At 44.4% G+C, this 17947-nt stretch overlaps 1 protein-coding gene across 4 annotated transcripts in view; it reads left to right on the top strand.

Annotated features, from left to right (window-relative positions):
* The window catches only part of CACNA2D3 (calcium voltage-gated channel auxiliary subunit alpha2delta 3), an 832052-nt gene that overhangs the window by 756295 nt on the left and 57810 nt on the right, over positions 1-17947 (top strand). For all 4 annotated transcript variants that reach the window (XR_011526928.1, XM_070574989.1, XM_070574988.1 and 1 more), the window contains 2 exons: positions 7193-7255; positions 10884-10954. Coding sequence is in view for 3 of the 4 variants with exons in the window: in XM_070574989.1 (XP_070431090.1) it covers positions 7193-7255; positions 10884-10954 (134 nt within the window). In the remaining variant the exon portion in view is untranslated. The remainder of the gene's footprint in view (positions 1-7192; positions 7256-10883; positions 10955-17947) is intronic.

The following is a 17947-nucleotide window of genomic DNA, read 5'->3' as shown; positions in this document are numbered from 1 at the left end:
AACTGACAACTTCTCTGGGCATACTAAGCACAAGCTATGATGCCTCCCTTGCTACTAATGATCTCCATTAGCAGCTATTGGGATAAACCCCCAATCAAATGTCATTTACAAGTTCTGATACTTTGAAAATTAGGCATTGAATTTGGTCTGATTTCTGAACTTGATCTGATGCTTGAATGTCCTGATTTTGTACTTTAAAACTGCCATCCATTTCCCATTTTGACTCTAAGTTTTGGCTTCAGGCAACCAATTGACATAGTTTTAAATGGAAAAGCCAGCCCTGCCTTCCCACTGAGGCCCCTTTCCAACCTTTCAGCAGACTCTTTCCATGTGTCATTCTCCTTTCATAACTTTTAATTAAGCCTTTGAGACCATGTCCCTCCTCTCCCCCAACTGCCCTGTAGTGATCAGGTCCCCATTAAAAACAGCTGTGGGGGCTCATTAAGTTCACATGCTTCTGGCTTCTCCTCTGCACTGAAGACCTGGCCCAACTTCCTCAGACTTATCAGACACGCTTTGCCGTGGATCCACTCCAGCTCCTCTGTCTCTCCCATCAGTGGACTCCCTGGGCTCTGGCTGGAGTGCCCTCTGCTGGTGGGTGGAGTCTGTATGGCCAGGTGTCTTCTCATCTTGCAGAGATACATCTTTGGTTGGCCCAGGCAGCGCCTGAGCCACGTGACTTGGAGGGCCTGGCTCTGAGCCTGACTGAAGACTTTTACAGAGCTCCATTTCACCCAGGGAGAGTGTTAACTTCAGAGTGCAGAGGCAACACCTCATACGCTCACTCATTCCTTCAAGACATGTTTACTGAGCACTTCTATGTCCCTGTTACCTCTGACCACTGGAGATTCAATGGGAAGCAGAGTCAGAACTGGCCCCTTCCCCTCCAGGAGCTAACTGGTTATCAGGGGAGGTAAACAAATGTGATTATCAATTGTGCGGAATGCTTCGAATTAAACTAATGAGAGGTGGTCAGGTGAGGGGTCTCTGAGGAGGTAACATTTAAATCAACTGAAGATAGAAAAGGAGATGACATTGAAGACAATGCCCAGAGCATGAGAATTACTTTACAGGCAGAGATCACCACATGCGTGCAACGTGCTGAGGTGGCAAAGAGTTACTGTGGTCTATGGAGACACAGTTGACTCAGATGGAAGGGAAGAAGGAAGGCCAGGCCCACCTCTGGTCTCAGACTGACCCATGGGAACCATTGTCTTCTCACTCCTCTCATTCTCTTCTCCACTCATCTTTCCAATGGCCACCATCTCCTAGTGAGGGCACCAGTATTTTGCAAAGGAAGTGGGAGATGAGAAGTTTCTCTCCTACTGGGGCATTTGGAGGAGGTGTGAGGGCAGTGAGTGGATGGAAAATTTCATCTTCAAATTCATCTGTCAACCTCTTTTGTTCCAAAGGAATTGAAATTAATAATCATGATTAGACTTTGTAAGTCCTTGGAGGCATTTCCCCTGGAATCTGAAAGACCTCCTTGAAGCATGATGGGCTGGGTGAAGGGCGAGATCCAACTTGCCAGGTGCCTCCACCTCCGGAACCACCCAGCCCAGCCCGGGGGGGATTGAGGGTCAGTGGAATAGCTCTTGAGGGCAAGGGCACAGGGGACCCCTACCAGGTACTTCTTTCCAAAGTGATTCCTTTGTAAAAATTTTTTCAAAAGACAGTATTTTGATATGATGGTTGATCTGTGATGGAAAGATCCATCAAGTGTGTGAAGTAAGGCTCAGTCTGTTCGACAGTTGAAATAGGAGGGATCAGACTGTGAGACCTGGAGACCTTACCCGTAGTAAGGAGTGGCCTCTTTGTATGCCTGTGATGCAGAGGCACAGGTCCCATTCTCAGGTGTAAGGACCTAGCTCCCCTCTTGCCCCTTCCTCTCTCGCTCTCTCATCAAAATGAAAATAACAGGCAGTACAATACTGGCTTCTAAGTGAGTTGTTTCAATTCCTTGCTCAGGGTGCACCAATCAAAACAAACAAAAGACATCCCTCAAAACAAAGGCAAAACAAAAAGCAACAAAGCTCAGCTAACCTGCCTGCACAACCTCTTGCTATGAACTATGGAATGAATTCCCTTTCTGAGAAACTCTGAATTTATAGCATTCGGATGCTTCCACAGATGACACATAGTAGGCGACGGGTAAACATTATTTGCTGAGTGGATGTCAGCGCAGGTTCTTCGAGGACCTTCTGTGCACAATGCACTTTATGCTGTACTCAGCACTTTACACTCACCCTCCCACTTAATCTTCTCAACAACCCTACTTAATAGTTGTTGCTATCTCCATCTTTCAGATAAGAAAACTGAGACTCAGAGTGTTAAAAGGCTTTGCTTAAGGTCACGCTGATAGCAATGTCAGGGTCTCTGATTCTCAAGCTAGTATCTTAGCCTCAAGGCTAACACCACCTTCCAGTTAACACAGCTTGGCGCACCATTTCTCACTCGCATCAGCTTTCCTTGCTGTCCGTGACTGCCCGATTCCCATGGCCTGGTTTGAGGCCTTAACCTCACGTATCTACCTGATCTGCCTCTGTGACCCAGAATCAAACTTCTGTGAGCAATTTTGAGTCATCAAATAGTTAAAGAAAGATGTCCTTTTTTAAAAACCAACTTCTTACTTCCTCTCACTCCCTGTCTTTATCTCTGCCTTTTTCAAACAACCTCAACCCTAGATGTTTTGTCAAAGGTGGCTGTGGAGTAGGTATTTACAACTCTTGACAAAGCTTAGAGCTCCTGGGTTCTCCAAGCCCTTCTGCCTGTCCGTCCACCCTGGGGACAAGGGGATAGGCAGAGACCTTCTGAGATGTTTGGCTTAATTTGGGGCAAAAGTATCGTAGTGAGAAATAGCTGAGAAAATATCTCCTCTGTTTCCTTTTACTGGAGGGAGAGTATGGAGAAGGCAATCGAATATTATTTGTTGTTAAAAAGACGTAGAGAAAACAATTGGTCAGACTGGCATCTGGCTCATTCTGTCCTGACTATTCCATAACGCAGTACTCTGCTCATCTAACTGCAGTGGGCTTGCTCCACTCCACTGCACTTCCCAATAACCATTTAATCCAAGTGGTTGTTGTCGGCAGGTCTATTTAGGAAGTCATCATGGTGACTGAATTTACCTAACCTAATGGTATTGCCTGTAATGAAAACTAAATGGCACCTTTCAGATTCAGTGACCCAGGTCTACATCAATGACACAGCATCCTTGCTTTTGACCTGTGATTTTCTCAGTGATTTGTAAATCACAGTGTTGGCAGTATCCATTTCTCATTTAATAGAATGGCCAAGTCTTTTTATAATCAATGGAACCTTGAAATTCAAATTGACCCATCAACAGTACAGTGTGGCATCTTCTCTGCCACCAAGGTGCAGTCAGGGAATCCTAATTTAAGGGGGAAAAAAGTGAATTTAAAAAATGTTAAATGGAAGCACGGCCCAGAAAGTAAGTGCCAGTGGGTGCTCAGTATAGAGGAAACAAATTCACTTCCCCAGCCCTCACCGAGAGAGCATGTCCACTGAGCAAAATGAGGCACCTCTGGAGGAAGTGGAAGCTTAGGCACACAGTACTCCAAAGACTTGGCCAGTCCTCCTCCTGGTCCTCTTCCCATCACCAACTGGTGGGGTGGAGGATAATCTGACCAAATTGAGTGGGTCGTCAAATGTGTTTTTAGACTCTAGCCTATAATGGGCTTTTTTTTCTCTTCCATAGATTGTACCTCAGCAAATGATGGGGATGTACAGAAAATCCCCCTGAGCTGTTTCTCATTAAGTCTCTTGGTTTCAGATATTAGCTTAAGAATTGTGTGCTTGGAGAGTCAAGGAACTTACAATTGGGGTCAATACCACTTGACCAAACTGCCTCAAAACAGTAGTCATTTTTGTTGTGTTTGCTTGTTTTCAGCCATAGCAATAACATCTCGGGCACATGGTGCATTGACTGGTCTGGCTGATTTTTCTGTCATTTGTTGTGTTGCCGTTGGTAACACGCGGCAGATGAGATCTGTCCTTAGCTATACATATGTTGAAGGATTGCTTTTTTTCAAACAAGGAAAGGCTTCCGTGAGCAGGCAACACCCCAGGGCCTTAACTATGTTCTATTGTCTTTAGGAAGGCAGAGGGGGTTGACCAGAGGAAGCTTTGGAGTCACATAGCACTGGATTCATGTCCTGCTTGCTTCACTGTGTGACCTGGGGGAAGGTAACATCTCTGGGCCTCAGTTTTCTCTGTCCAAGAAGATAATCCCAACTTGACACGTGACAACTAAGGATTGCATGAGTTGATGTCCTCCTGTAGCTGCTGTTCTTTTTCTTTCTTTTTTTTTTGAGGAAGATTAGCCCTGAGCTAACATCTGCTGCCAATCTTCCTCTTTTTGCTGAGGAAGACTGGCCCTGAGCTAAGATCCGTGCCCATCTTCCTCTACTTTATATGTGGCACACCTACCACAGCAAGTGGTGCCATGTCCGCACCCAGGATCCTAACCGGTGAACCCTGGGCCGCTGAAGTGGAACGTGCGCACTTAACCACTGCGCCACCAGGCCGGCCCCTTCTTCTTCTTAATGATTATTATTATTATTAATTGTTATTATTAGAGAGGATTGCATGTTTTATGAAAAACTTCCTTGTATGATAGTTTTTAACTGGTGTTCTCCCAAACTTGGCATCTTTCTATTTTTATGCCTTGGGTTTCCAAGTTCTGAGTTGAAACAGCCTTCTCCCCTACTCTAGAACTCTTCCCTCTGTTCCTTCCACTCTGGAAGAGAGTGGGAGCAAGGGTGGATACCTAAGAAGTGAGTCTCCTAATGGCCAGTCCCACCTGGATTCCACCCACTGCTGGCCATTATAGGGAGCACATTTTCAAGAAATGAGGGCAGGAAAAGAACCAAATATTTACAGCAAATAATGAAATGTTTCACTGAAGGTTTGTCTCTAAATAAAGTGGAAACTGTAAAAATATTTTTATTTAACAAATTTAGGTTATAATTGCAGTTGTAATTTAATTCTCCAAGCAAAGAAACAAATTTAGTGGGGTTTGGAAATAGGGAATAAAATGTTTCTGATAAAATTATAAAAATCACAACATAGAATCTTTCACTTTACATATGATTTTCTCAGAATGATCACAAGGGGAGTCAAATACAGTAGTTTAATCAGTTTTCCCAGGAGTATCTGTTAGTCCTTTGCTTTTGAAATCATTCTCCTCGAAAGCATCTTTCATGGTATCTGTGGTGATTTTTTCTTTCTTCGTGTGTTACCACTGACAGATCCTAATGTGCCAATGGCTTCCTGTGTGATTGGAGCAGATCTCCAACATCACTTTGATGGACTTTTTGAAATCCTGTCTCTTTCTCAAGATTTTCAGTTGACTTTGTAATCTGTTTGCCTCATACCTGCCTTGTATTGTCCAACGTCTACATCATTAGATGAACAGAGAGATATTAAGCAATATAGGTATAATAGCAAGAGTGCTAATTGGCCAGGCATGTTTGACTAGGAGCTAATTTTATAGTTAAGGATGGAAGTGAGTTATGATGATCTTTGATTCTCTCTGCAACTGTGAGGATATGGATAGTCAATATCCAAATATTGAGGCCACTTCTCTATGAACATGTATTTATTGATTGGAGGTTGACCTCCCTTTGCTTCAGTGTCTGTATGTGCAAAATGAGGATCATGACATTCATATAAAAATGGATATGGATTTGTCTAATACGACCCAATGTAGGCTGGGTTAAAACTCGTTGGAGTACTAGTGTGACCTAAAAATAACATTGCTGTCCAAAAGAACTTTCTACAGTGCTGGAAATGTCCAAAAGTATAATCACTAGCCACAGGTAGTGCAGAGCACTTGAAATGTGACTAGTGCAACCGAGGAGATGGATTTTCAATTTTATTTAATTTTAATTAACTTAAAAATTAAATTTAAATCTGCATGTAGCTGGTGCCTGCCATATTGGACAGCACAGCTCTATTAGATGGCTTCCGTAATGCTGTCTCCTAAAAACAGAGAAAGTTTGTCAAGACTCCTACCAGGGCCAATGTAGTGTCGATGCAGCCAAGAGCTTCTTCACATAGCAAGAGTGTGACCAGTGTGACCCAAATCATTCATCTGGCCCCTTTCGATAACTGAGAGAAACTGTGTTGCTCACCAAAGCAGCCAACTGTTTGATAAAAGGTGCTAGCAGGGCTTTTAATTTTCTGCTGATTCTCTACCACTGCCTCATAATAAAGGGTAAATCTTTGGGACCAACTCGCTGCTGTACTTTTGTGCCTGACTAAGACCAACTCCGCGGACAGGTAAACGTCCCAGAAAACACCAGCCCTGCGGTGGCCTGTGGCTAGAGGGAATTTAGCTCAGGGTAAAGATATGTTACAAATTAAATGTTGCAGTCGGTATGTGAAGCTGCAATAAATAGAAACTGAGTTACATCAAGGACAGAATTAAACCTTAAGTTTAAACTCCACAGCACTGTAATTAAAACTTAGCCTGTAGCAAATCATTCACTTGAGATTAAAGTAGTGTGGGGGAAGCAGAGGTTTGGGCTTACCTTGCTTTCTACAATTTATAAGTCTGAGCTACCAAAAGCTAACAGCCCTGCCCCCAAATCCAGCTCCCAATTAAAAACACAGTTTGAAAACCTTTAGGAGGCCTGAGGGGCCCCTTTAACAGAAGTCTGCCCCTTCCCCCCTGCCTAAGTCTATGAACAAATTAAAAAATATTACCTGGTCCCCTGATGGTCTTCTGAGCTGACACGGTGTTTTCATTAATACATCATTAGAGTAATGACATTGTGCTGGCGTTTTGCTTTCAAAACAGCCTGCTCTTCAGCCGCTATGAATGCAGGCTCGGGGGCCTCTGAACACTTTGTTCCTGGGAAAAATTATTCGGGTCTGTAACAACAAAAAAAAAGAAAGACAAACTGTAATTAATAATTTTTTAATGTATATTCTTTTTATCCTAATCTGGGATGTTCAAGGCCTGCTTGGTGGTTTGTTTTTGTTTATTAGTTTTGCAAAGTAAACACTGGGGTTAGCTTCACCATGGCCTTAACAACTAGAGCCAGCAAGCATTTCCAATTCCCCAAAAACAACCTAAAATAGGTTCCTCTCAGGTCGGAAGTACGTCATTTCACGTAAAAGCAGTCTGAGGATCCCAAGTTGAAACTGCGGTATTTTTATTTTCTAGACTGTGAACTGTTACCTCATAGACAATAATGGATTTATTCTGGTATCGGAAGACTACACACAGGTGAGTGAGAAATTTCTACCAAGTCTGAGTAAGGAGCTCAGACTGTGCTCGGGTCAGGGGGAGCAAATTATGGTGTGAAAGCTTTGAGACAATCATCTATATTTAAGAGGTAATAGCAGGAGATTATAAAACCTTATTTCCATCCCTCTAAGAATGTCACAGCCTACTTCTCAGCAGGCCCCAAAGAGTTTTTACCTCCCGGGGCGGGGGGCGGGGGGGAGGGGGGGGTGGGCAGCAGAGCCCAGGGTCTGCTCTCTCCCTCATAAAATGTTCAATTGATAAAACTCTTTGCCTCAAGCATGGAGGTACCTTAAAGAGTTGGGACAATTTTAAGGAGGTTTCTTCCTTTTGATATTTTATCTTTATATATATAATTTATATATACACGCAGACACAGATATATCTATATATAGATATATATAGAGAGATATCTATATATATATGTATTCAAACATAATTATTCTATATGGCTTTCTTTCTGGTTTTTGCTTTTTAAAAATCAGTTATCTGGGTTCAAGAATTAGCTTGTGCTCTCCACACCATGGGACAAGGATCCAGAGATAGATGAAGAATGTTCTTCAATTGATTGAGCTGTGTATAGTGTGGGAGCAGGAGGGAAAGCAATGGAAAGAAACCAAACTATGGGCTGAGCACAGAAAGCTCTACTGTATTTGGAAATCAAAATAAGAGTTAAAATCAGGGCCAGCCCCATGGCTGAGTGGTTAAGTTCCAGGGCTTGGCTTCGGCGGGCCAGGGTTTTGCTGGTTCGGATTCTGGGCACAGACATGGCACCACTCATCAGGCCATGCTGAGGCAGCGTCCCACATAGCACAGCCAGAAGGACCTACAACTATGTACTTGGGGGCTTTGCGGAAAAGAAGAAGAAAAAATAAATAAAAGATTGGCAACAGATGTTAGCTCAGGTGCCAATCTTTAAAAAAAAAAATCACTAGCATTGTGATAGAGAAACAGAGATTTCTCCTTGAAAACTTTGTGCATTAAAACTAAAAAAAATTTTTAAATTAAAAAATTTTTAAAAATTAAAACATTATGCCTTAAAGCAAAAAAATTTTGCAATTAGAAATTATTTACCATACTAAAAAAGGTAGAATACAGACAAGTTTAGCAGTGTGGTGTAATAAAGAATATTAGAGGCAGATGGCTTCTGGCGCAAGCTGTCTTTCTCTTTTTCTTCTTCTTCTTCCTCTCCCCAAAGCCCCCCGGTACATAGTTGTATATTCTAGTTGTGAGTGCCTCTGGTTGTGGCATGTGGGATGCTGCCTCTGCGTGGCCTGATGAGCGGTGCCATGTCCGCGCCCACGTTCCGAACCGGTGAAACCCTGGGCCGCCGAAGCAGAGAGTACAAACTTAACCACTCGGCCACAGGGCCGGCCCCAACAAGCTGTCTTTCTTAACTAGTTTTGGGATCTTGGACACATCACTCAACCTGCCTGGGCCTCCTGGCTGGCTCTGTAAAAGGAGGATGGTTGACTACATATGGCTTCTTCTAACTCCAATGTTTAAGGATACTGACATTTTATATCAAAGTGCCATTTAAATCATTTAAAATTCTTTAGTAGTCAACAGTACGATAGGCCTATTAATGCCTAATAAATTAGTTAATTGTCCTTAAGTGTGGCTCCTTAGGGTCTGAGCTCAGCGGCTTGGTAATTTATAAACACTGGCTCCAGGTCACGTGTGGAATTGTGCTTCAGTTTCCCTTCTTATGCATGTGAATGTTGTAGGATTTTAAATGCGCCTTTGATGGGTGAAAAATTACACTGGTGAGGCTCAAACTGCCCACACTCCATGTCCTCAGATGCTGAACATCACTGGCCCTTGGACAGTTGATGGACATTAGATAGGAAGAATGAGCCCATGAAACAAAGCCAGTCTCTTGGGATCAGGAAAGTCGTCCATAGGCCTATGGTAATATGCCCATTTGGCTGGGAGGAGAAACACCAAGACACATGCAAGAATCCGTGGAGTAAGAACCCAAATTAATCACCTGTGAGGAGGAACTCTGTCCTCCTGCTGTAACTGTTAAGGGCTGAGATAGGAACCTGATCCTGGGGCAGGAAGGGTGTGGTGGATATCTTCCAGTGGTGAATCCTGGACTAGCCAACAAAATGAACCGGTCTGACAAGGCCATGGCCGCTACGTGTGGGCTCTGTTCCCTGCTGTGTGTCTGGGAGGTGGAGGCCGGCAGCATTACCCAGGGAACCTGCTGGCCTGCTTTGCCTGGGCTTGTTTGAGTCTGTCTGGTTTCCTGCACCCCAATTAGGATAATTCTTCTTCATCTAACAACCAATTCCCTTGACACTGACATATTAACACACACAAAATACAAATGTCCTTCTTGCTCCTTACAGCAGCACGCACCCACGGAGTTTGCCCAGCGTCCCAAGTGTCCCTGGGGTGGAAAGGCAGTGCTCATCATTATCAGTGAAATGTTGTTTCCTTCTTCTTTCTCCACTCTTTCTTGATTTTTTGGCAACTTCTGTATATGTGTTTCTGTCTGAAAACCGCCTGGAGCATGCTTGAGGTCACTTGGTTGTAGTGAAATCAGGATTTAGTTAATACAAAGCCTATGGAATTTATGTGATTTGGGCTCTGAGTGTAATGCCCTCCACCCACCCACACAGAAATTATAAATCTTCAGAGCACCCACAGTTGAGATGGGGGTTCTCTACTGGTCTACACTGGCTCGTTCCAGGGTATTGGCAGTGGAAGGCTATTGCCCTGAGTTCTCTTCTGCTGTACTGCATACACCCTCCCCCATGGGACACTGATGATGGTGGCCCCAGGAGTCTGGAGGGATGCAAGAGGATGTTAATCCTTCATTCCACCATTCAGAGTTTGCAAGTCTCATCCAACACTAAGAACCAGACTTGCAAAAGCATCAGCTTGGTGGTAGGGAAGGATACTAGGCCTCAAATGCCCTGAAGACAACCCCAGAGTAGGGGTATGCCATTAGAAGTTTGATTGGCCATGCTGTCTCCTCAAGCGGCTGGGTGGCCTTATTTTTTGTCAACACATTAACTGTCTATGGACAAAATGAGGGTGTTCCTCAGAAAGTGATTTTGAGAAAGGATGGATTCTCAACTGTAGGAAATTTATAGGGCTGATGAAGAGGACTGCTCTATTTCGCTAAACAGGTCAACCAGGAATTATAAACAATTCTTTTTATTACTGCTTAGGATGCCCTTTCACAGCCTGTTTCTGTGTGTATGAAGTAGTATTTTAATCACAAGGGATTGCATGCAGATTAATGCCACTTCATTCAGGGGTAGTGGAGGATATGTGTGTGTGTGTGTGTGCGCGCGTGCACATGTGCATGTGTGTTTTAATTCCAGCACTCAGCATATGTTATGCAATGCCACCGCCCCTTCGCCCCTGCCGTGTGTTGTAGAACATTCACATCTGCTTCCCAGTTTGCTCTGTAATCCCATAACTTCTTGTGACTAGGAAGACCTTTTCCACTTTTATGTAACAGTAGTCCTGAAAACCTGCCTTTTGCTCCTGTCAGCTCCAGGATGCAGACTGTGTCCGTTTTGATTTCTGCTCTGGTGTTTGAGCACATTATTTATCTACACTTCCTCATGGGGTCTTCTTTTCTTCCCTGCAGACTGGAGACTTTTTTGGTGAGGTCGAGGGAGCTGTGATGAACAAATTGTTAACAATGGGCTCCTTTAAAAGGTAAGGATTTTATGGTCCCCTGTGCCCCCCGAAAAAGTTTGCCTAAATAAAATAAAACAAACCAAGGTCAAATAAAGCAAGCCCAGACTTGACCCCATGGCTGGTTTGTACTTGTGTTCATGCTCCAGAAGATCTCGCTGAAATTCGATGCCTCTTGCCTGAGTGTTAAGAGTCTTAGAAACTCAGCTCACAATGGGTTTCCTGTTCACCCAGCATAGAGTTTATTGGAGGCCGATATTGAAGTCGGGGCCTGCACTGGGACATGATTATATCAGTCTCAAGCAAGCGATTGTGAGGAAGTAGAGGCATTTTCATGGTCAGAAAGGAGGAGTGTATTTTGTCTCACATTGACAAACTGGGGAAACTTGCTAGAAATCTGGAACTCAGGGATGGAAAGTGATGTTTAGAGACTTGTTGATACAATTTTAGAAAATCAGGTGAAAAATCTCAAAACCTGCTCCCCGATGGAGGTAAGTTTAAATCTGCTGCTAGAAGAAAACCCTGATGATGCCATATCCCTCTGGTGGCAGGTACTACTTGCCTGAGTCCTGAGATCTCTCATTGACCCGAAGTGGAGCTTGTGTAGGACAGCTTCCCGTAGGCCCATGTCCCTCACGAGCAGACCGGCTGTGCTCTTAGAAACACCAAAGCCTATGGGAAAAGCCATCACCCCAGAAGATCAGGATGCCAGTAATGACTCCCCAGGGAGTCAACCTGTTTCCTGTCTCATGGCCTCCCAGGAAGAATGGTGGCCTTTGAAGTGGTGCTTTAATGGGCATATTTGATGCTATTAAATATATAATAGCAGGAAACACAAGGATGGACGTCAGCTGGCCTGTGAGAACCATTGCACATTGGCTGCCAGTGGGAAGGCAGTCCCCCACTTTACTACTCCCCCGCAGCTGAATGGCCAGGAAGTGTTAGCTCAGGAAATCAGACTTTTAAGCCATTCAACAAGACCAACTGAGTGCTGTGCTGAAAGCAGGGAATTCAAAAATGATGACCCAATTTTTGAGATTCCATAGCTTGTTTGTGCCAGAAGGAGAGAAAAAAGAAATGATATAAAAAGTTGGCCTAACTCCAGCTCTTCTGCAGTCTCTGACACGCTTGCTTGCTCTCAGGCCTGTCTGTAGCGGTGTTCACTCCTGCTCGATTCCCTCTAAAATTCAAGCACAGCACAATTCCTTTTTGCCGGGAATCGTGTGCACATGCTTGAAAACTCTGCTCGGAGCCGGGCTTGGGTTGCCTTGGAGTTTCCCATGACTTCTTCAAGCTTCCCAGGGAAGCTTCTGGATTCTGTGCCATGCAGGGTACCACTGGTTTTTTGTATCTTTATGTGGATGTGTACATTTGTATCCTGTTAGCTTGTTTTCAACTTGGGGGTGGGTGGAGACAAAAGATGAAGAATAATCACACACGTGTTTCTCATTTAAAAGCATATTTTTCAACTTCTTTACCAAAGTCACTTTTTTTTGCCTTTTCCCTATTGGATATTCCTTTCACACAGTTTGTTGGGAGAAAGAGAAGGTTGTAGTGGAATTTTAAATTCTTAGTCTTCTCCTTAATGTAAGTGAAGTATGGTTGGCATGAATCTAGAACCTTCTTTTACTGCAAGAGTAGCTAACATATTTGAGGAAAGGGAAGGGCCGGAGATTTCACTCAATTTTAACAGCAACTGCTGTCATCCAGGAGTTAGTTAACAAACTTCTTGGGCCTCTTTGAATGGCCCCCTCACTGGGCCCAGGAGAGCAATCAGAGTTTGGTTTTTGGAATCAGATGGGTTGTGTTCAAATCCAGGCTCCGATGTTTACTGGCTGCGTGACTTTGAATAAGTCAAGTTACCTCTCCAAGCTTTGGTTCCTTATGTGGAAAATGAAGATGATAATAATAATTACTTCCAAGGGTTGCTGTCAGAGTTAATGAGATAATAACAAGCATGGGGTTCTTACACAGTGCCTGGCGTATATTAAGGGCTCGATAATTGCTAGCTGTGCTGTGAGTTTTGTTTTTGTGGATCTTTGCTCCATCTTGGCTTTGCTTTCTGCCTGGCACCAGGTAATGCTTCTTCTACATTCACACATCTCACCGCAGGCTTCCCACGACACCTGGCGACGGGGACTCCACTGTTAGGGTAGTGCAGCCCTCCTTGAAACCAGACATTCACACTCTTGCCCTTTCCTGCATGCCATGCTTACTCAGCGTGACGCTGACGGTCCTTTCCTTCAGAGAAAATCTGGTTTTCAGAAGCACTGAAAATAGTTAACAGTGCTCCAGATGGGAGTTATGCACCATGTTAAACGGTACCCTAACCCCAAACATAGGATACATGGAGGTCGAGTTGCTTTGGTGATATGACTGAGCCCAGGTAAATAAAGTTCAGGATGCTCTCATGTCAGCATCTTGGACAGTGTCGGCTGGCACTATGTTTCTTGATTTGATCTGCTTATACCCAGTCCTAAAGAAATGAGTTTCATACACACGAGCCCTACAAACCATCTTTTCCCGAAAGACAGAGCTCAAAGAGACGAACACTGTCTCCCTTTGTCAACCTCCCTTTTGTCCCTCTCTCCTTGTCCATATTTGCTGTCTCTTTTTCTAAAATAAGACGATGGTTGTGTACATGGCCATAGACTCTTTTCTTGGTTGTTTGACCACTTACCTGGTGACCTGATGGCCATTCTACTTAGCAAGGCCATCAGAGGGAAAGAACATCCACTTTTGCATCTGCACTGCCTTGTGGAAGGGAAGCCAGTGGTTCGTGGGAACAAATTACCAACTTGAGAGAAGTCTGAGGAAGTTCTGCAGCAGTGTGCGCAAACAATCGAACGGGCAAAATGGTCACTCTTGGTCATGTTAGCTGAGTCTTCGACTTGACTCTGTCTACCCATCTTACATATGACATAATATCCAGGTGCCAGATAACATACCAACAGCTTCAGCAGTGTGAAAATGACCACAATGGCTACCTTCCCTAAGCACCTATCAAGTACCGGGCCAGGGTTGCACCTGATAGATCTTATCTCTTACGGCCCTTTCCAGAAACTGTGAGACAGGTATAAACAGGACCAGCTGCACAATTTGCAGGGCCCAGTACAAAATGAATACGTGGGGCCCCTTGTTCAAAAAGTATTAAGAATTTCAAGACAGTGACAGCAGAGCATTAAACCAAGCTTGGGGTGCTTGGGTTCTGTGTAGTGTTCTAGGCAATTACACAGGCCACATGCCCATGAAGCCAGGAGTGTGGGTATAAATATATCCGTTTTATAGATGGAAATAATGAGGCTTGGAAAGGTCATGAACTTGATCTAAGTCTCTGAGTAACAGAGCTGGATTCACACATCCTTCAATGTGAGCAAAGAGAATTTTCTAGCTTCTGCCCTTTACCTGGTTCTACATATAGCATTGCATAGTGCCTGGAGCTTCCTTCAGTTTTGTTTGAGAAGTGAAAGATAGCTGAGGAAGATGTTGGCTCAGCAGTGTCTTATCTGGACAGGCAGCACTTTCAGGATGGGAGGCAGCTGCATGATTTCTTTTAGCTGAAGTTGATAAATTGCTAAACGAAGCCATGTTCCCAGGCTTCATGTGTTTTCTCATAAAATACCATATGCCTAACCCTGGTGGTCTAGTGCTTAAAACTCAGTGCCCTCACTGCCATGGCCCAGGTTTGTTTCCCAGCCAGGGAACCACACCACCCATCTGTCAGTTGTCATTCTGTGGCAGCTGCGTGTTGCTGTAATGCTGAAAGCTATGCCACCAGTATTTGAAATACCAGCAGGGTGACCCATGGTAGACAGGTTTCAGCAGAGCTTCTAGACTAAGGCAGACTAGGAAGAAGGACCTGGCCACCCACTTCCGAAAAAATTGGCCATGTAAACCCTACAAACAGCAGTGGAGCATGGTCTGATAGAGCGCCAGAAGATGAGAGGATGCTGCAAAGAGACTGGGGCGGGTTCTGCTCTGCTGTACGCGGGGTCGCTAGGAGGCAGAATTGACTCAGTGGCACTAACGATAGCAACAACCATATGCCTGGTCACCTTTTTGTGTTTCAAACAGGGAACTTCAAATACTTCTTCACTCTCATTATGGAAAATACTAGTTTGGAAGCCTCATGTTGTCATCCTAAACCCATTACCACATCTTCGTTTCTCTCCCTTTCTCCAAGTTGGCTTTTAAACTCAAGGTTACTTCATGGTCCAAGATATCTCCTGAGCTCCATCTGTCACATCTGTAATCCAGGCTGACAGAAGGAGGATTCTGGGAGGTCCTGAAGACTAAGTAAAATTTCTTTATTGAAACTTCCTTATTTATTAAAGTATTTACTCCCCTAAAACACTTCTACTCCTCTATAACACTGCTGCTTAATCACATGGCCTCACCTTGCTACAAAGGAACCTGGGAAAGGTGCATGTCGAAAAGTCAGGGTTCTGAATGACAGAAGAGGAGAATGAAGTTGGGATACTTTGACGGTCTCTGCTACATCCAGCATGCCCCAGTTTGTTTGAGACCATACAAGTCCTCTAAATGTTGAATCTGGCTTCCCGTGATATCCACTTTGAAAATCTTCCAGAGATGAGACTGTGTTCACCACTCCTAGTTCCCCCATACCCCACGTGTCCAGAGCAGTCCTGAAAACAAATGGTCATAGCCACCATCTAGCTCATCTGTCCACGATGCCTGACCGCAGGCAATGAAAGCAGGAGGACTCAATAACACAGACTTCGTTTGACTGATAATAATAATGACACCAGCAACCCCAACACTCCTAGGTCCTAATGTCCTGAGCCTCAGTTACATGCCCCGTGCTGTGCTAAGAGCAGCATACGCATTATCATAGTGCAATGGCTGTGAAATGTAGACATGGCTTCATGAACTTGGCAGAGCCCAAGGAAGCTCCCCCAGCATCCAAGCTTCTTGCCTCAAATGGATTTTGCATTAACTCATTCTCCAAGCACAATTCAGCTGTTTCCTTCTATTTCTTGCTCAAACAAAGAGGCAAAAGAAATTTAATATTTTCTATGTGGAATTAATCATGATTGCATTTTCTCCTTCAGTTTAACAAGTAAAGCTAATTTTCATGGAAGGGCCAAGTGAATGGGCCGACCAGCCGCCAGCTAGGAGCGCTTACTGGGTGCCCATGTATGTTATCTTTGGCCTCAGGATTGAAGCAGATGTGGCTGGGAGAGCAATATTCTGCTAGGAGTGGGGACATGGGCGGTTCTGATGCTGGAAGCTTCTTAGGCTCTCCAGGACTACATTGTTTCAGAGGACTCTCTCTTCTTGGCTTCTGGGCACTCACTTGTTTATCACATCACTGCTGCCCTCCAGGATGACTGGAAATTCTGTTAATCCTTGAGATTTGCAGATGGCGCCCCTCTAGTTGGTGAGGGAAGAAAACCTCATGTATTACTCTGCTCAGGCTGCCGTAACACAATACCCAGACTGAGTGGCTTAAGCAGACATTTATTTTCTCACAGCTCTGGATGCTGGAAGTCCAAGATCAAGGTATTTGGCAGGTTTGGTTTCTCCTGTGGCCTCTCTCCTGGACTTGCAGATGGTTGCCTTCTTGCTGTAGCCTCATATGACCTCTCCGGCAGGCTTGTGCATCCCTGGCATCTCTTTTTGTGTCCAGATTTTCTCTTCTTATCATGACTTCAGTCATATTGGATTATAGCCCACCCTAAGGGCCTCATTTTAATTTAATCGCCTCTTTAAAGTTCCTATCTCCAAATACAGTCACATTCGGAGGTACCGGGTGTTAGAACTTCAGCATATGAATTTTGAGGGACACGATTCAGCCCCTAACACGCCCCTAAGTATGTCCAATCTGGTACTGGGCCCTGGGAGGATATGCTGGCTTGTGAGTCCCAGGCCCTGCCTACAAGGCACTTACAGTCAAGTTGAGAGGGGAAGAAACAAACACACAATGATTACTGGTAGAGTGCATCACATTCTAAAATTCATGGCTCTCAGCCCTGGCTGCATATTAGAATTGTTTGGGGAGCTTAAAACAATAACTGATACCAGCTCCCCAACCCTGACCAATGAAATCCCGGTCATCAGCATATTTATAAATTTTTTTAAGTTCCCCAGGTGATTCTAAAGGGCGGGCGGTGTTGAGAACCACTGCTTTAACCAAATGCCAACTTGTATGCTCACAAGTGACCTTAGGAATTGAGAATAAAATTTACATCCCATTTTCCAGATTCTTCTGGTGAGACCCATCCCCGTGAAACCTTGATGGAGCAGGATGTCCCATGGGAATCCTTGCTTGGGAAACAGTTTGAATACACAGCTTTAAAGAACAGGAGACCTACACTGAAATCCCAGCCTCTCCGCTTAGTAGCACTGTAATAACCTTGGAGCAGTGACTTTGCCTTCTGAGCCTTACTTTCCTCTCCTATAAAATGTAACCATGCCCCTGACATGGGAGATAATGCCTACATGGCTGGGAGAAAGTAATTGATAATTTGTTATTGTTACTGCTTTTATTACCTGAGTGAGATGCTGATGTGATCAGCATCTGCAACTTTGTTTCTTTTTATATCATCAGCACCTGTCAATGAAAAGCATCTGGTGCGGACAGACCCTCTGCCTACTCTACAGAATGAGTGAGACTCTTTCTCGTGGCTCTCTTCCCAGGGTTCTGCACTGGACCCTGAGTGGCCGCAATACCCTGTGTGCTGGGCTTCTGGCTGGTGCAGCCACATGGCAGTTGTTCTCTGCCAGTGATGGGTGCTCATTAACTAGATTTATGTTAGTGATTTCGTCAGAGGTTGGTTCAAAGGCAGCAGGGCCAGAGTCGTGTCAGCTCGCCACCTGTGCTGGGTTAGATGTGTCATGCTAATCTTAAAGAACAGTGCAATCTCTGGAAGAAGCTGCTGTGGGATAAGAGGGTGACCCATGCAAAAAGGAGAGAAGAGAGAACACCTTTTGGATCTTCTGTTAGCACTCTGATCAACAGACTGAGCTTTCCACTCTCCTGGCTTTCCCAGA

This window comes from Equus przewalskii, chromosome 15 (assembly GCF_037783145.1).
Source record: "Equus przewalskii isolate Varuska chromosome 15, EquPr2, whole genome shotgun sequence".
Classification (NCBI taxonomy): domain Eukaryota; kingdom Metazoa; phylum Chordata; class Mammalia; order Perissodactyla; family Equidae; genus Equus; species Equus przewalskii.
This window is presented reverse-complemented; position numbering and strand designations above follow the sequence as displayed.